At 68.1% G+C, this 16,212-nt stretch overlaps 2 protein-coding genes across 2 annotated transcripts; one reads left to right on the forward strand and one right to left on the reverse strand.

Annotated features, from left to right (window-relative positions):
- Positions 1-989: 989 nt before the first annotated feature.
- Positions 990-6,659, forward strand: IL17REL (interleukin 17 receptor E like). Its single transcript, XM_056107111.1, has 13 exons — positions 990-1,103; positions 1,963-1,990; positions 3,874-4,023; positions 4,145-4,254; positions 4,356-4,470; positions 4,593-4,637; positions 4,751-4,899; positions 5,243-5,314; positions 5,410-5,464; positions 5,654-5,817; positions 5,882-5,926; positions 6,050-6,107; positions 6,560-6,659. The coding sequence occupies exons 1-13, from the start codon at positions 1,005-1,007 to the stop codon at positions 6,619-6,621; spliced, it is 1,152 nt and encodes a 383-aa protein (XP_055963086.1). The 5' UTR covers positions 990-1,004; the 3' UTR covers positions 6,622-6,659.
- Positions 6,660-11,669: 5,010 nt separating this feature from the next.
- On the reverse strand, positions 11,670-14,374 carry PIM3 (Pim-3 proto-oncogene, serine/threonine kinase). The gene is made up of 6 exons (XM_056107109.1): positions 14,166-14,374; positions 13,949-14,058; positions 13,801-13,851; positions 13,323-13,692; positions 12,656-12,832; positions 11,670-12,582 (listed from the first exon to the last, which is right to left on the reverse strand). The coding sequence occupies exons 1-6, from the start codon at positions 14,248-14,250 to the stop codon at positions 12,395-12,397; spliced, it is 981 nt and encodes a 326-aa protein (XP_055963084.1). The 5' UTR covers positions 14,251-14,374; the 3' UTR covers positions 11,670-12,394.
- Between the last annotated feature and the right edge of the window lie 1,838 nt (positions 14,375-16,212).

The raw sequence follows: 16,212 nt of genomic DNA on the forward strand, positions 1-16,212 counted from the left end.
GCCCATGCAGGGACTGGTGAGGCCGCCATCCTCACTGCACCATGAGCCTGGCCCTGCCGGCCCGCTCAAAGCAAGCTGGGCTGGGGACAGGGTGGGTGGTCATCGCCAAACTCACCATGTTGGGACCAGGGCGATTGTCCAGCGGGGAGGGCATTTGCCTGGCAAGCGGCCGGCCAGGGTTCAATCCTCAGCATCCCATATGCCCCCATTCCAGTACCACCAGGAGTAACTCCTGAGAACAGAGTCAGGAGGAACCCTGAGCATTGCTGGGTTTGGGGGAAAAAAATCTCATTATCCTGCAGCAGACTTCACCCCTGGGCTGGATCCCGGCTTCCAGATCCCTCTAATGAGCGGACCCCTGGGGGGCTCCTCCCCATTCACAGGCTGGGCAGGGAGGCACTGTCCTGGGGGGGGCAGTGTAGGGGTCCGTGAGGAAATAACTGCTTATTGGGGGTCCCAATATCTGGGAAATGATCCCTGAAGTCCTCCCTGAGCATACGCCCTCGGTCCCAGCAGTGCTCTCTGAGGGGTGCTCCCCATTCTTGTCTATGCTCCCGATTCCCTCAGTACCCTCGGATCCCGGGTGACACTCCCCGATCCCTAGCAGTGCTCCCAGAGGGTGCTCCCTGTTCCCTGGGCACTGCTCCCTGCGTGCTCCCTCCCTGTCTCCCCGTGGAGCACTTGGGCCAAGGTGGGGGTGGGGCTGCCTGCCCTCTTGGACACTGGAGGTCCAGCCTGCGGGGAAGTGGTGATGCTGCAGGGAGAGGCAACCTCAGGCTGCGGGCCCTGTGAGTCCCGGGGTGGGGGTCGCGGGAGCCAGCCCCAGGCCAGCGGCCCGCCCCAGGGAGGCTCCGAGCCGCCCAGGAACGCTGGTTGGCTCCCGGGCTCGTCCCTTGCAGCCCTCTGGCGCCCAGCCAGCCACGTGACCCGACCCCAGCGGGTGAATCTACCGGGAACGCGTGTCCCGGGAGGCGGCCGCCGGGAAGCACCTCGCCACCTGCCCGATGCCCGCCGCGTGGGCGCTCGCCCTGCTCTGTGCCGCCTGGGGCAGCCGCGGCCTGGCCCTCCCGCGGGCGGCCACATGCGGCGCCTCCTGCTCCCAGGTGAGCCCCCGACCCGCCTCCTCTGCCCCTCCGCAGGTGAGCGCGCAGGCTGCAGCTCTGCGTATCACCTGGGCCAGCCGGGGTCGGGGGGCTTGTGGGGACACCCTGTGGGGCAGGTGCGGGGGTGAGGGATGGTGACCCCGTGCGCTCACAACCTCTCAGGCCCTGAGGGCGGGCTGTAGGTGTGTCCCCTGTCCCCCGGGAGAATCACTGAGGCCAGAGAAGCCTGAGGTGGGGGCAGCTCAGTGCCGGGCACCGGGACACTTGGGGACACCCCATCCTCTAAGAGGAGGGCGGCCGCAGGCCAGGGAGCTTGGGGGGGGGACTCGGCTAGGGGGCAGGGGGGAGGGGACAGGGCTGGGGGAGACAGCTGGGGAGCAGGGCTGGAGGGACAGCGCCTGCGGGGGAAGACTGCGGCTTGGGGGACAGGGCTGAGGGGGACAGTAGGGGGCGGGGCTTGTGGGGGGGCAGGGCTGGGGCTGCCTCGGGTCCCAGTGCAGGCTCAGGAAGTGCATCGGACCAGGAGAGGGGCACGGGGAGCTGCCATGAGCCTGTCCTGGGCCTGGCCCTGGGCGGGTGGGGACGGGGATCTGGTTTTGGAGGTGGACATGGAGGGCTCAGGCCCCCCCGCACACCCCCCCCCCCCCCGACAGGTCAGTGCCCCGAGCCCACTCCTGGAGTGCAGGGTGCCCCACCTGGTTCTCACTTGGTCCCCGCCCCAGAGACAGCCCCCAGACTCCTGGCCGGGAAACCCCGAGAATCCCCACGGAAACCCCCGCGTGGCCCTGCCCGCCCGCCGGCCCCAGCCTCGCAGGGAGGGGGGGAGGGCCACCTCAACCTGTCCTCGCTCTGTCCCCAGGGCCTGGCCTGCAGGAGCCGCAGCAGCTGTGAGTACCCCACGGGGCGGGGTCTCCCTGTCACTGGCTCTCAGCCGGAGCCAAGCCGAGCCCAGTGCAGAATCCCGCGCCCCGTGCATCCTCGGAAAGCTGCTCTCCGTGCAGAGGACGCGGGGCTGCCGCAGAGAGGGCGAGCGCGGGCCGCAGACGGGAGCAGTGCCCCCGGGAGACTGGCGACAGGCGAAACCAGCGGGACAGACAGACGACAGTGGGACAGACAGGCGGACAGTGACAGACAGATGGACAGTGGCATAGACAGACGGACAGTGGCATAGACAGGTAGACAGTAGTTTTTGGAGGAGGAGCACGATGCTCTGAAGTCAGAAGTGACCTGGCTGAAGCAAATGCCAGGGGGCTGCTTCTCTCGAGGCAGCAGGTGGGGGCTTGCGGCCTGGCTCCGGGCAGGCGCGGGGGCTCAGGGGCCTGCCCAGCCCTGCCCTGTCCCCGCGGAGTGCAGCAATTCCCCAGTCCCTGCAGCGCTGGGTCCGGGACCCGAGCGCGCCCTCCCCTGTCACCCTGGGCCATGCTTCTCTGGAGGAAAACCGTGGTTCTGACATTTTCTGCCACCACCAGTGGCACCTGCTCCCTCTCCTCCCCGAACCCCCCTCTCCACCGACTCCCTAGGACAAACCACACTGGGCAGCTCCGTGATTCTCTTAAGTGTGGTTGGAGTCCATTTGCCACCACCTTCTTCAAGGCTGCACTTTTCTGGCTCCAAGCTGTCCGGCACCGGGTCCCCCCTGGCCAGGCCGTCCGTGCTGGTCCACCTGGGTACCAGAGGCACTCAGACCTGCTTCCTGGCGGCATCTCTGGCATTCCCGCCACTTTCTTCCCTGGAGCTCGGGGGCTGTCTCCGCACTTTTTGGGCTGGTCGGGGTCTGCCCTGCCCCCAGCTCCCTCCCCCCCACCTTGCTCCTTCCCTCCTGCCGAGCTGGGACATGTGGCGGTATAAAGGACGCCTCAAACCTGAGCTGCTGATGGAGATTCTTTTACCCAACAGTGGAGTTCAGTTTTACAAAACCGCCCCTAAATTTTGCTTCAGCCGCCCCACAGTTTCTGTTATTTTGTGTGGGGGCCACACACAGCCTAGCTGGGGACCACATGGAGTCGGGGCGGGGGAGCTCCCAGGCCTCAGACCTGCAGGGCGAGTGCACCCACCCAGCCGTAGCCCCCGCCCTTAGGTTCTTAGTACCTTGTCTCTTCATTTTCATTCAGCCAAAGGTACCACTTTCCCTTTTCTTCGAAGAGCGTTGCATGCAATGCTCTTTCCAGACAACTGGAGATTTCCCCGAAGGTCAGAGTGACTTTCAGTTTCATTGCACTGAGATGGTAGTATGCATCATCCACACCCTTTTACTATGACAGTTCAGGTGTGCGGTGCTCTGGGGGCATGGAGCCTGCCGAGGGGCGTGGGCTGCCTCCAGCCCCTCGAGAGGAACCCTGGTTCTGGACCTCCTCCCAGGCCTGTTCTGTGTGTCCGGAGAACCGGCAGGGACCGCAGAACGACCAGGAGTTGCTGCAGGACGGTCAGGAGACACCGGTCCGGGTCTGTGCCCTGCTCATCTGGGCCCAGGCTGTGCTGCCTCGCTGCCCTCATCAGCCACACTCGGCCGCCCCTCCCAGACCCCGGCCGTCTTTACTGCACCTTTAAGGCCTGGCTCGGATAAGGCCTGGCACGGAACATGACCTGGTGGCTTTGGCCAGGCCTCCGGTCCTGCGCTTCGTCCACTGGCTCCCCTGAGCTGGGCTCTGTGCCGCCCCGCGCTGTGTCCTCGCGGCTCAGTGTGGAGAGCTCCCCGAGCGCAGGGTCAGGTGGAGGCCCCCTCGCCCCCCAGCCCACGCTGTGGTCCTGAGCCTCCGCCCGTCCTCCACAGGGCCCATCCTCAGGAACGTCTGCCGGCCACCCCCCGTGTCCATGCCTGTGGGGGTCCTGGAAGGCCTGACGCTCTCCGCAGCTCTGCAGTGTGTCCCCCCGGGGGGCTGCGCCCTGCGCCTGCGTGTCCAGGCCACCGTCTGGCTGCACAGTGAGCAGAGGCCTGTGGGAAACGCCCGGGGGTGCAGCTCTGGGCTCCAACCTGCCTGGGGCTCGGGGACCCCCGCTGCCCCTGTGAGCGGAGACTCAAGGGGTGGTGCTCCTGCACCCAGGAAGCCTGCGGGGCCTGGAGGCCTGCTCCTCCAGCCTGGACACCCAGGAGACACAGTGCCAGGCCGTGCGGCTGCCCAAGGCCTCCCGCCTGCAGGCGGCAGGGCAGCAGGTGAGGCCCGGACCCCCAGCCTGGGGCCTGCACTCCAGTCCCACAGCCCGTCCACGCCCCCTGACCCCCGAGACCCCCGGCTCACACCCACCTACACCCAGCTTCAGGTGCACTTCGAATGCTTCGAGGCCAGCGTGGGCCAGACCCTCCACATCACCCTGAGGACTATCCCCCACTTTTGCGGGGTCCAGCTGGCCCAGGAGTACCGTGTGCCAGGTGAGGGACCCCAGCAGGTCTGCGCTCCCGTGGGTGTCCCTGGGCCATGGAGGCCACATGCGCGGGGGCTGGCGGGGACCAGCGAGGGGAGTTCAGCATTCCCTGTCACCTGTTGTCTGCAGACTGCTCGGACGAGGACGTGAGGAGGCACATTCCCGAGTGCTTGGGTGAGTGCTTGCGTCTGCCTCCCCGACTGGGGGAATCCTGAGGCTTCAGCGGGCAGCCGCAGGGTCATCCCCGTGCAGGTGCTCAGGTCAGTCCCACTTTGCCCCCGCCACAGCCAGGAAGCTCACCTGCCAGGTGGACCGCAGCCGCCGGGCCGTTCTGGTGCAGGTGCCCGACGCCCCCGAGGCCCCCGGAGCCTCCGACTACTATGTGCGGCTCTGTCGCAAGTGGTTCACCTGCCAGGACGTAGTCGGGCCACTGCAGGCAAGAGGGGCCACCTTCCGCCACGACCCATGCCCACGCCCACCGAGACCCTGTCTCACCAAGAGCCACACCCCATCCCCACTAGCCACGCCCTGTTCCTCCACTGGCCACGCCCACTCTACAGACCACGCCCACACCTCCACTGACCACGCCCAGTCCACAGACCCCGCCCACATCCCCACTGGCCACGCCCTTCCCTCCGTGGCCACGCCCATCAAATGGCATGCCCCATCCCACAAAGGCCACGCCCACCATCGTGCCACACCCCTTCCACCGGGCCCGCCCACCCCACAGGCCACGCCCCCAGCCTCTGGGCTCCGGTGCCCACCGCAAACCCCCGCAGGTCCCGGCGAACAGGATTTCCCGGACAGTGTCGCTGCCTTACACCCAAGCGCTGCCTTGCCTGTGCCTTGAGGTCAGTGCTTGTGGCCTGGACTGCGGGAAGGGAGAGAGGGGTGGCGGGGGTGGGCTGGGGGTGACTCTGCTGACCGACCCCGGCCCCTTCCGCAGGGCTGGCCTGCGACCCCCGATGCCGTGCGCGTCCAGATCTGCCCCTTTGAAAACGGCAAGTGCGCTCTGAGCAGCCAAGAGGGGCGGGAGGGGCAGAGCCGGAGCCGGGCAGGACAGGGCCTGGGGGAGGGGAGGGGGAGGCAGGGGGTCTGGAGGGGCCCTGCGACGCTGAGTCACGGTCCTCAGCCTGCCCGGGCTGGCCTCTGTGGCCGCTGACGGGGCTGTGGGGCAAGGGTCCCTGCAGACACAGACGCATTGTGGGACGCCATCCACTACCACCCCATGAGCCGGGCACTGAGCTGGGAGCCCACCTGTCCCGTGAGTGGCCACGTGAGCCTGTGCTGGCGCCCAGGGCCAGGGACCGAGTGTCGAGAGCTGGAACAGTCGCAGCGGCCAGCACACCGCAGAGTGAGTGTCCACTGGGGCCGGGGCCTGCCCGACGGCCCAGCCTGACCAGAACCCCTCCCCGCAGGTGCAGTACCCCGGGGTGGACCCACAGCCCCAGCTCTGCCTGCAGGTGAGTGGCCAGTCACCCGTACCCCCAGGGGCGGGAGGCGGGGTGCCTGGGGGATCGCCACCCCAGACGGTCCCCTCCCATCTGGGGTGACACCAGGGGCCGGGGGGGCCCTCTTGTCTGCAGTTCTCCACCAGGCTGGGCGCTCACCTGCGGTGCCCGTTCCTGCAGTGGCCTAGCGCAGGTGAGGTGCCTGCGGGGCCTGGGGCCTGGGTGGGGCGGGAGGACGGGAGCGGGGCCTTACCCACCCGCCCCACAGCCTGGAAGATGGCCGTCCAGCCGGCACCCTCTGGGGGGTCCCTGCGGGTCCCCTTCCTCTTACCCGGCCCTGCCAGCTTCCAGGCCCACCTTGTCGTGGGGGGGCGCCCCCACCTGCCGCCAGGTGGCCCCCACATTCCCGGTGAGTCAGGGCAGCCCCCACTCCCCACAGCCCACAGAGGGGCATGCAGCGGCCCTGGTGACCAGCCGCTCCCCACCCAGGTGGGCCCCACAGCAGAGCCGGGGGTGGCCGTCGCCGACCTTCCCGGGGCAGGGCTGTGTGAGGCAGACACCTGCGTCCAGGTGTGTGGGGTCCCCCTCTCCGCCACTCGGCCTCTGCCCCCAGAGGCACCGGCCTGACCACTGACCCTCCCGCAGGTTTGGATGACCGACATGCCCCTCTCTATCCCGCAGCGGCAGTGCGAACCCCCGTGCTGTGAGTGGCTAGCGGGAGGCAGGCACCTGGGCCAGCCTGTGGCCAGCTTGGGTGTGCCTGCTGGACCGCCAGCCCCTGAGGCAGCCCCCTCCTCTCCCGGACCCCAACACACCGCAGCAACCTGAGACGCCAGGACATGCCCATGCCCCCGCAGCTGAGTGGGGAGCCTGCCCAGAGCTGCCGGAAACCCCCACCAGGAAGGCCAGGACCGGGCACGCAGGGGGGCCGCTGACCTGGGCAGGGCATGGGGGCAGGCGCGGGCAGCAGGAAGGGCCCGGAACTGGGAGATGGGGACCTGCTGCCCGTTCTGCTTCGGCTGAGCCCAGACCCCCTCGGGACACCTGTGGTCACCGCCACAGTCTGGGCTGGCCGCGGCTTTGCCGGGCTCTGGGGCACCGGGGTGCGCGACCTCGGGGTCCCCGCCTCAACGCTGTGGCTGGCAGGCGGTGGGCCTGGCCTCGTGTCCCCTCAGTAAACACCTGTCCGCCTGACTCGCCTCTTTCTGGGCAGATGGGGTCCCCGCGCCCCTGTGTGGCCAGTGCGGGCTCTGGACAACTCCTTAACCCTGCGTCCGTGGGCACCGCCGCGCCCTTCGTGTGGGTGTGGATCCCACTGCTGCCCTTGAGCCCCACTGATACGGAGCCAGCAGGTTCCCGCCTCAGGCCCCGTCGGGCTTGGCCTGTCCAGCACTGAGGCAACCACGACCCCTGAGCACCCCGAGGTGGAGGCCCGGGGCTGCCCAGCTTGGCCATGACACTGGCCTTCCACACTGGGAGGAACCTGAGGCCCAGAGCAGGGCCTGACCCCTCCCCAGACCACTGCCGGTCAAGCTTGGAGGGAGGAAGAGGGGCAGAGCTGCCTGTCCCTGTCCCCCTTTTAATGGACAGGGAGGGTGTATAGCGCCACCAAGTGGCAGCACTACGCGCCAGGGCCCGCGTCCACGCTGGCCTGGGTCCTGAATACCCCTCCCCCACCAGGCCACCCCCCCACCCAGGGGGAAAGTGGTCCCCAAGGAGGGGCCCACTGGGTCTCCCAGGGAACTGGGTGGAGTAACTGGCCGTCCCCTGCGCCTACCATGTCCATCCGTCCGTCTCTCCATCCCCTCTGGTGGGCACTGGCACTGTGGGGCCTTCACGGAGCCTACAGTGAGGACGCCACAGGCTGGCCTGGGCTGAGGGCCTCAACCTAACTGTGGAAGTTAGAGGGAGCCCCAGCCATGGAGGTCCATCGGTTGGGGGTTCACGGGTGGACCCATCATGGCGGGGCCAGCCGCCACCACCAGAGGACGCAGTGGAGATGGTGGCCCCAGGTGCTTCCGGGACGCGGCCCCAGCGGGCCGGTTCTGTCCTGGAGCCTGGGTCCCCTTGCTGCCCAGGTGCTGCCCCAGTAAGGGTGTCCACGTAGGAGAGGGCTGGGCTTCTCCTGCTCACTCCTGGAGGTGACCAGGGCCCACGCAGCACCCCGGAGCCCCCAGCCCACCCGGTCTTCCCACTCAGCAGGAAGTCTGTCCCTGGCAGGCGAGTCCTCAGGTCCCGTGGTGGCCCCCAGCGAGTTGACCTCCTCGCTACCCCGACACCCTGTCAGGTGTTACTAACGTTGCGTGTTAGTTGTTGGCCTTACTGAGAGGTCAGTTGGTTATTATTTTGGCTTTGGGGCCCTATGCAGTGCTGTGAGCCCTGGAGGGGCTCAGGGGACCCTCTAGCGCCAAGAATGAGAGGCGGGGCTCCTGCACTCTGCCCACTGGGCTCTCCTCCCCCCTCCCCCCCAGCTGAGAGGATCAACTTCACCTCTGGATTTGTTGAAAAGAGAGACGTTAGGTGGACATCCCTACACCCACTGCCCTCGCCCAGTCCAACCTGCCCGGATCGCCCGCGGTGACTGTAGAGTGACCATAAATAATCAAGGTATTTGCTATGCAAATTTAGGGGTCAGAGCCCAGACTGGGGAGTTCCAGTCCCCAAAGCCATTTCCCTCAGTTCCTCTCTAGAGTTTCCTGGTACTTTCCAGACGCTTCTTCCTCCACCAGAAAAGACCCACTTCTGCCTTTGCGACACCTTTGAGCCATGTGGCACCAGGACCCATCCCTGGCTCATGGCGGCGAAGGATGCCAGCTAAGACGCAGCATGTGGGCAGTGACCGGTCCCAGGTGGGCCCCAGAGACCCCACTGGGCACAGCAGGGGAAAGCTCTCACGAAAGCCAGGTCAGGCTTGAGCGCTGAGCACAGCATGACTCCAGGAGAAATCGGGACAGATATTTACAGACTGGAAGATCGTTACGTCGCAAATCAACTGACAGATTCCATGTGATCTCCGTCAAAATGCGAGCAGCTGTTCTGAGCCTGGATCAGCCATCTCGCTACCGTTTGCCCCAAGCCCCCAAGGGTGCATGGGACCAAACTGCTACTGGCGCACTTGGAGTCTTGTGTTTAAGTTCCCAGGACAACCTCCATGGTGGGGAACAGAGACAGACTGAGGTACCTTCACCCTGCTGCCTGCTGAGGATGGAGGAAGGGTTCTTTTCCACCCACAGGCCTGTGCCCAGCAGGACTTCTTGCCACTTTGCCCTGTCCTGGATGGACTCGGGGCTTGGGGGAACTGTGAATGGGTTGAGGTCGGGAGAAAATGCAGCCTCTCTGGAGAATGTGTGTGTGACATTCTGCTGCGGCTGGGCCCAGGCAGGGCCTCAGGACTTTCCCCGGTGAGGTTCCCAGGTAGCCTGACCTGTGCACGGGAAGCCGAGGCCGCCTCACCCTTCTCTTTTCACTGGCCTGAGAGCACTCCATGGCGGGAGGGCGCTTGCCTGGCACCAGCCTGCCCTGTGGCCCGCCCAGTGGGCATCCCGGGCTCTCCAGGGGTGATCCCTGTGCATTTCTGGGTGAGGCCCCCAAGCAAACCACAACAAAACCGTTTTCCCTGACATTTCTGCTGTTTTCTTCGCCATGCGTGTCCACTTGTCTCTGCTGTGAACCTCCCTCGTGACCATGAGTGAGCGTCTTGAAAAGCTGAGAGAATTATGTCCAAGCTGTGATGTGAGACCAGAGCCCTGTGATGTCACTGCAGTGATGTCGCTGCTGGGCATGAAACCAGAGCCCTGTGATGTCACTGCTGTGATGTCACTGCTGGGCATGAAACCAGAGCCCTGGCCGCTGGCTGACATCTGTCCCAGCATAAGCTGCTTTCTTGCCAACAAATCCCCCTCTTTTCCTCAGCTGTTCCTGTAACTTTTTGTTTTAGGGTTTTTTTTTTAATTTTGGGGGCCACACCTGGCTGTGCTCAATAATCATTCTTGACAGTGCTGGGGGGATCATATGTGAAACCATGGGTTCAAACAGGGGTCTCCAGTATGCAAGGTGCTCACCCCTCTTCCCCGGTTCTACCCTCCCACCTGATCCTGTGACTTTTGGGGACAAGACCCTCACCTCACCTCATACACAGGAAATAACAAAATGTGGACTGGAGCGATCGCACAGCGGGGAGGGCGTTTGCCTTGCGTGCAGCTGACCTGGGTTCGTTCCCTAGCACCCCATATGGTGCCCCGAGCACCGCCAGGAGTAATTCCTGAGGGCGTGAGCCAAGCATAACCCCTGTGCAACAACAGGTGTGACCCAAAAAGAAAAAAAAGAAAAAGAAAGTAACAAAACGTGAGCCAGGAACCCAACCCTGAGGGCTGCCAGTGCACTTCCCAGGGACCCTAGGAACAAAGGCAGGGCCCAGGGAAGGACAGGGAGCAAGTGGACAGGGCCAGGGGTAGTTAACAGGCAGGGCGGGAGGGGCTCCTGCCCCAGCAGATGAGGAAGAAGGTGGCAGCTGGATAGCTGAGCACGGAAGGGCCTTGACCAGGACTCCAACGCGCGGCCCCCGGGTGGTGAGTGCCACCCGGGCAGACTGTCCGAGCCAGGAGGCTGCTGATGCCAGCGGCCGGCAGCTGTGTACTGCCACCCCGGGAACTGTGAGAGCCCCGGAGCCAAGCTCGGGGCCACGGCCGAACGTGGGGTCTGGCCTCACCACACGACACATAGAACAGCAAAGGGAAACTTCCATGGGAGGGAAAACTAAGACAGGAATTAGAACAAAATGTTTCCACGTTGGGGGCTGGAGAGGACAGTGGGAAGGGTGCTTGCCTGGCATGAAGGCGACCTGGGTTCACAATGGCATCTCATATGGTCCCCTGCGCTCTGCCGGGAGTGATTCCTGACTGCACAGCCATCACTGGGTGTGACCCGAAAAAAAAAAGGGGGAAAAATATACTTGCGACTCCCAGGACTTGAGACTGAAGCACAAGGCCTGGGCCGTGTGACCTGAGCTATCCTGAGGGAGGACACACACCTTCCAGGCGGCAACCCGCATCCCAGAGGGTCTATCCCGGCAACCTAGAGGGTCCTAGGAGTAACCCCTGAGCATCAGCACCTGATAATGGCCCAAAAAAACAAACCCAAAAAAGTAAAAAATCTGCAATTCCCAAAAACCAAACTTACACACTGTAAACCATGGAGAACGTCTTTCCACACTAAGGAGTCATCACGTTCCTTTGATTAACTGCCAGCGCAGACCCTGAGACCTTCCCAGGACCCCTGGGGCTCGAATGCAGTGTGAGTGAGGACAGGGGCGCAGGGGGTGTGGCGACTCTCCCCACGCAGGGGCACCACCTCCTTGGGGCCCCTGCCAGTGGCTTGCTGGGCAGGACAAGGCCTGGCTCTGTGGTTGGGCTCTGTGCCTGGGCCTAGACTGGAGACCCGGCACCAAGACAAGCTCCGCGGCCTCAGCCTCGAGCCTGGCCAGGGCTCAGCTGGCAGCAGGGGGCACGGTAGTGGCCCTACCTGCACACCCACCTGTCACTCCCATCCACCAGCCCACGGGACCGGCGGCCAGTATCTCCAGTGCCCCCTTGAGACCAGGCCCTCCTGGTCCAGGGCTCCAGGGAACCCCGCGCCGCCAGGCACCCCTTCACAGGGAAGGGCCTCTGGGTCTGGCCCCCCCCCCCCCCCGTGCGGCACCCGGCTGTCCCCCGCCAGAAGCCCACACCCACCCAGCCCAGTAAACACCAGACCACGATTATATACAAAACAAATTTAATTGAAATACCTGTATAAAAAATATGATCTTGACATCTTACTTTTGAATTGAAAGAACCCCCCGATCCACGGGGCCCTCACGGGCGGGCCCCAGTGAACGCAGCTGTGAGAATAAGTTAAAGGCTGGAGACCCCCCCACCCCCCAGCTTCCGGAGCCCACGGGCAAACTGTACAAGGTCAATAATTTAAAACCCACCCACCAGGGCACCAAGGCGCCCACCCCCTTAAATTAGCCTCTATACAAGTCCATCTCCCCAGGCAGGCAGGAGGGGACGACCCGGGGTCCCCACGCAGCCGCTGGCCCTCGCACCCGCGGAGGCGGCAGGGCCGCCCGGGGAGGAACCGAAACAAATAAATTAAACAATAAATAGCCCGGCGGGCCGGGGGCCCTCCTGGGATCACACCATAAATAACAGACTCAGCAGGCCTGGCAGGGCCCGGCAGGCGGCCCTGTTGCATTGCTTGTGCACGCCCGGGAGTGTCCCGGGAGGAGGTGGGCGCCGGGCAGGGAGTCCAGAGTCCCGGACCCCCGGCCAGGGCCACCTCCGCAGCAGCACAGGGGAGAGAGGTCGGCGGGAGGGTCCACGGGAGGGTCTTTGGACAGGGCAAGCTCAGAGGAGCACGGCCGGGAGCCGCGCGGGGAAAGGCACTCGAAGCGTGGGGCCGGCCGGCCGCGGTGGACCCCTGGGGCGCGGCCGCCGCCCCTCACAAGCTCTCGCTGCTGGACGTGGTGCTGGCCGCGTCGCCGGCGTCCAGGCCACAGAGCCGCAGCGCACAGCTGTCCGGGGCCCCGGCCTCGGCCCCCAGCATCCAGGGGTGCGCGGAGATCTGGTCCAGGGAGGGCCGCTCCGAGGGCCGCAGGGACAGACACCACTGGATGAGCTGCTGACACTCTGCGGGGACGGGAGGGTCAGCGGCGCGCCCCCCGCCCGCCCGCGCCCGCCCCCCGCGGGACCCCGCACGCACCGGGAGAGACCCTCCTCCGGAAGAAGAGGCGGCCCCTGAGGATCTCCTCGTCCTGCTCGAAGGGGATGTCCCCGCACACCATGTCGTAGAGCAGCACGCCCAGGGACCACACGGTGGCCGAGCGCCCGTGGTAGCGGTGGTAGCGGATCCACTCGGGGGGGCTGTACACGCGCGTGCCTGGGGGATCAGCGGGCTCAGGGCGAGGGGCCGGGGGTGGGGCCGGGGTGTCCCTGCTGGCCGGCCGCGCACGCATGCGCCCCGGCGCCCGGGAGGCGCGTCCCCGCCCTGGAAAAACCCCGGGGGCGGGGCCCGGTCACGTGCGCGCGGGGCTCGGCTTTCACAACACGCGGGGGCGGGGCGGCGCGGCGCGGGGAGCCCCGGCTTCCCCACGCTCCGCATTGCGGGGATCCCTCCCGCGGCGCCGGCGCCCCCCGCGCGCACGCACAGCGCAGGCCGACGCGCACACGCGCGCACGCGCCCCTCGGCCGCGCGCCGCCTGGTACCCAACGCGCATCCCCGGCGCGCGCCGCCTGGTACCCAACGCGCATCCCGGCCTGCATCCGCGCGCATCCCTCGCATCCCTCGCGCATCCCCCGCCCCGCCCCGCCCCGCCCCGCCCGGCGCGCGCCCCCAACAGCCTCGCTCAGCCCCGCTCCGCTCCGCTCACCGTCGAAGTCGGTGTAGACCGTGTCCTTGAGCAGCGCGCCCGAGCCGAAGTCGATGAGCTTGAGCTCGCCCGTGCGCAGGTCCACCAGCAGGTTCTCGTCCTTGATGTCGCGGTGCACCACGCCGCAGCCGTGGCAGTGCCGCACCGCGTCCAGCACCTGCGCGAAGAAGCGGCGCGCCAGCGGCTCGTCCAGGGCGCCGCGCTCCGTGATGAAGTCGAAGAGGTCCTGGGCCGGCTCGGGCCGCTCCAGCACCAGCAGGAAGCCGTCGGGCCGCTCGAACCAGTCCAGCAGGCGGATGACGCCGCGCGCGCCGCCCGCCGCGCCCACCTTGCGCAGCAGCACCACCTCGAGGGGCACGGCCGCGCCGCCCTGCGGACAGCGGGCGGCGGTCAGCGGGGCGGGCGGCGGGCGGCGGGGCAGCCCGGGCAGCCCCGCCGGCCGCCCGCCCGGCCGGCCGGCGCGCACTCGCTCACTCACCAGGCTGCCCCACTCCGTCACCCGCTCCTTCACCACGTGCTTCACGGCCACCTGCGGGCGGGCGGGGGACGGGACACGGCGGTCAGCGGGCAGCGGGCGGCGCGCGGGCGCGCGGGCAGCGGCGCGGGGCCCGCCGGGGCGCACTCACCGGGAGCCCGTCGGCGAGGCGGCTGCCCGCGTAGACCGTGCCGAAGCCGCCGCTGCCCAGCACGGCGCCCACCTGGTAGGCCTTCTCGAAGCTCTCCTTGTCCGCCTTGGCTGCGGGGACGGGACGGGACGCAACGGCGCGTGGGTGGGCGGCCGGGCGGGCGGCGCCGGCCGTGCCCGCCGCGCCCGCCGCGCCCCCGGCCCGCGCCCGCGCCTACCTGGCTGCAGGATCTTCACGGGCAGGTGCTCCACGCCGCCCGGCGCGCACAGCTGCGCCAGCGAGCCGAACTTGGACAGCAGCATGGCGGGCGGCGCCGTCCGCGCGGCGCGCTCGCCCCGGGCCCGGCCCCGCGTGGACGCGCTGGACGCGCCGGCCGCGCCGCAGGCCGAGCCGCTCGCACGGCGCCGCCGCCTCGCCCCGGGCTTTTGGGCCGCGGCGGCGCGGATCCCTCCGCGGGGGCGGGGCCGCGGGAGCCCCGCCCCTTCCGCCCCCGCCGCCGGGGCGCGCGGCGGGCCGGGCCGGGCGCCCGCGCGGGACGGCGGCGGCGGCGGCGCGCCGAGGCCGGGGCCGGCCCTCCCCGCGGGCCGGCGACGGCGCGGGGGGCGCGGCGGTGGGGGGCGCCGCGGCGGGCCGCGGGACTAGCTCGCGGGAGCGAGTCGCGGAGGCGCACGGCGCGGCGTGACGCGCCCGCCCCGCTCTGCGCACGCGCCGCCCCGACGGGCGGCGGCCGGGCGCGCGGGGCGGGGCCGCGGGAGCCAATCGGAGCCGGGCTCGCGGAGGCCCCGCGCGTCCGGCCAATCGGCGCGCCGCGCCGCGGACGGGCCCGCCCCCTCTCGGGACGCTGCGCGAGGCCCCGCCCCCTCCCGGCGCGCCGGCGGCCGCGGAGCCCGGCCCGGGCTGTCCGCGCCCTCGGGACCCGCCCGGCCCCGCGCCGCCCCCGCCGCCGCCGGTCACCGCGGCCCAAGGTCAAGGCCGGCCCGCCGAGGCGACCCCCGCGCGGCCCTGCGCCCCCGGCCCCCGCGTGCCCCGTGGACTGGGCCGGCCTGGCGGCAGGCGGGTCTGCAGGCCCAGCCCAGGCCCGGCCTCGCGTGTCCGCGCCCCGCCCCGCCCTCGCCCCCCCCGCCCGTTCCCCGGTTCCTGGAAGGCCCATCCGGTGGGTCTCAAAATAGTCCCGGGCCCCGCCGGCCGGCCGTGTCCTCCTGCCCCAGTGACCGAGGCCGGGGATGCGGGTCCTGGCGCTGGGCCTTCTGCGGAGTGGGGGGATGGGGGGCCGGTGCGACCACCCTCGCCCTGGGGCCGCCTACAGTGCCCCTCCATGTGCCGGGACGCCCAGGCTGCGTACCCCACCCCGGCGCCCAGCCAGAGCCACCCCACAGTGCCACACCCGCGCACACACAAGTCCACACTTGCCCCACTCCACACCTGCCCTCACACGCATGTCCACACCCGCCTGGCGCGTCTACACCTGCCCTCACATGTCTACACCCGCCTGACACTCGTCCACACCTGCCCCAGCACACGCTGGCTCACACGCACTTGCACGTGCACTTGCTCACCCACGAACCCAGAAGGTTCTTTCTGAGGTCCTGCTCCCCCACCCCTGCATTCTGGCCTCTCCCCCATCCCTGGGGGTCCCCACCCCAGCCCGCAGCCTCCTCAGAGACCTCCCGCAGGATGACCCAGGACCTGCTCAGGGCCACTGCAGGTCCCCCCCTGCTCTTGCTAGGGACCCGACCCCTCCCGCAGGGAGCCGTGCTCCCGGCCTGGCCCTAGGGGAGGCCGCCAAGTGCTCCCCTCTTCCCTTTCCTCCGGCCTCTGCTCTGCAGCCTCTCACCCGCTGGGAGGCCCGCCAGTCTCAGCCGATTTTGCAACTTTCCCAAAGGCGGAGGGTGGAGGCTGGGGCCACCCTACGGGCAGACCCTTCCCCCACCTCTGACCTAGCAACTCAGGGGCCCAGCTTGACCTGGCACTGGAGTTCCTTCCCCGCCACCACAGGGTCCCCCAAGCACAGGGAGGGGGGACACATGTCCAGGCCTAGCCAGGAGAGGCAGGTCCGGGGGTTCACGGGGCCACTGAGGCTGTGGTCAGATGAGATGGGTAGGGTGGGGCCGTGGGGGTCCCCTCCTCCCCTGGGAGGACTGGCCCGGCCAAGCCCCCGCTGAGCCCTGGCCTGTCCCAGCCTCTCCCGCTCCTCTCCTGAGGCTTCTGGGCTCCAGGAAGAGGGTCCCCGGGGCTGTGTGGGGCAGTGGTCTCAGTCTCACCCC

Source organism: Sorex fumeus, unplaced genomic scaffold (assembly GCF_029834395.1).
Source record: "Sorex fumeus unplaced genomic scaffold, SorFum_2.1 ptg000153l, whole genome shotgun sequence".
Classification (NCBI taxonomy): Eukaryota; Metazoa; Chordata; class Mammalia; order Eulipotyphla; family Soricidae; genus Sorex; species Sorex fumeus.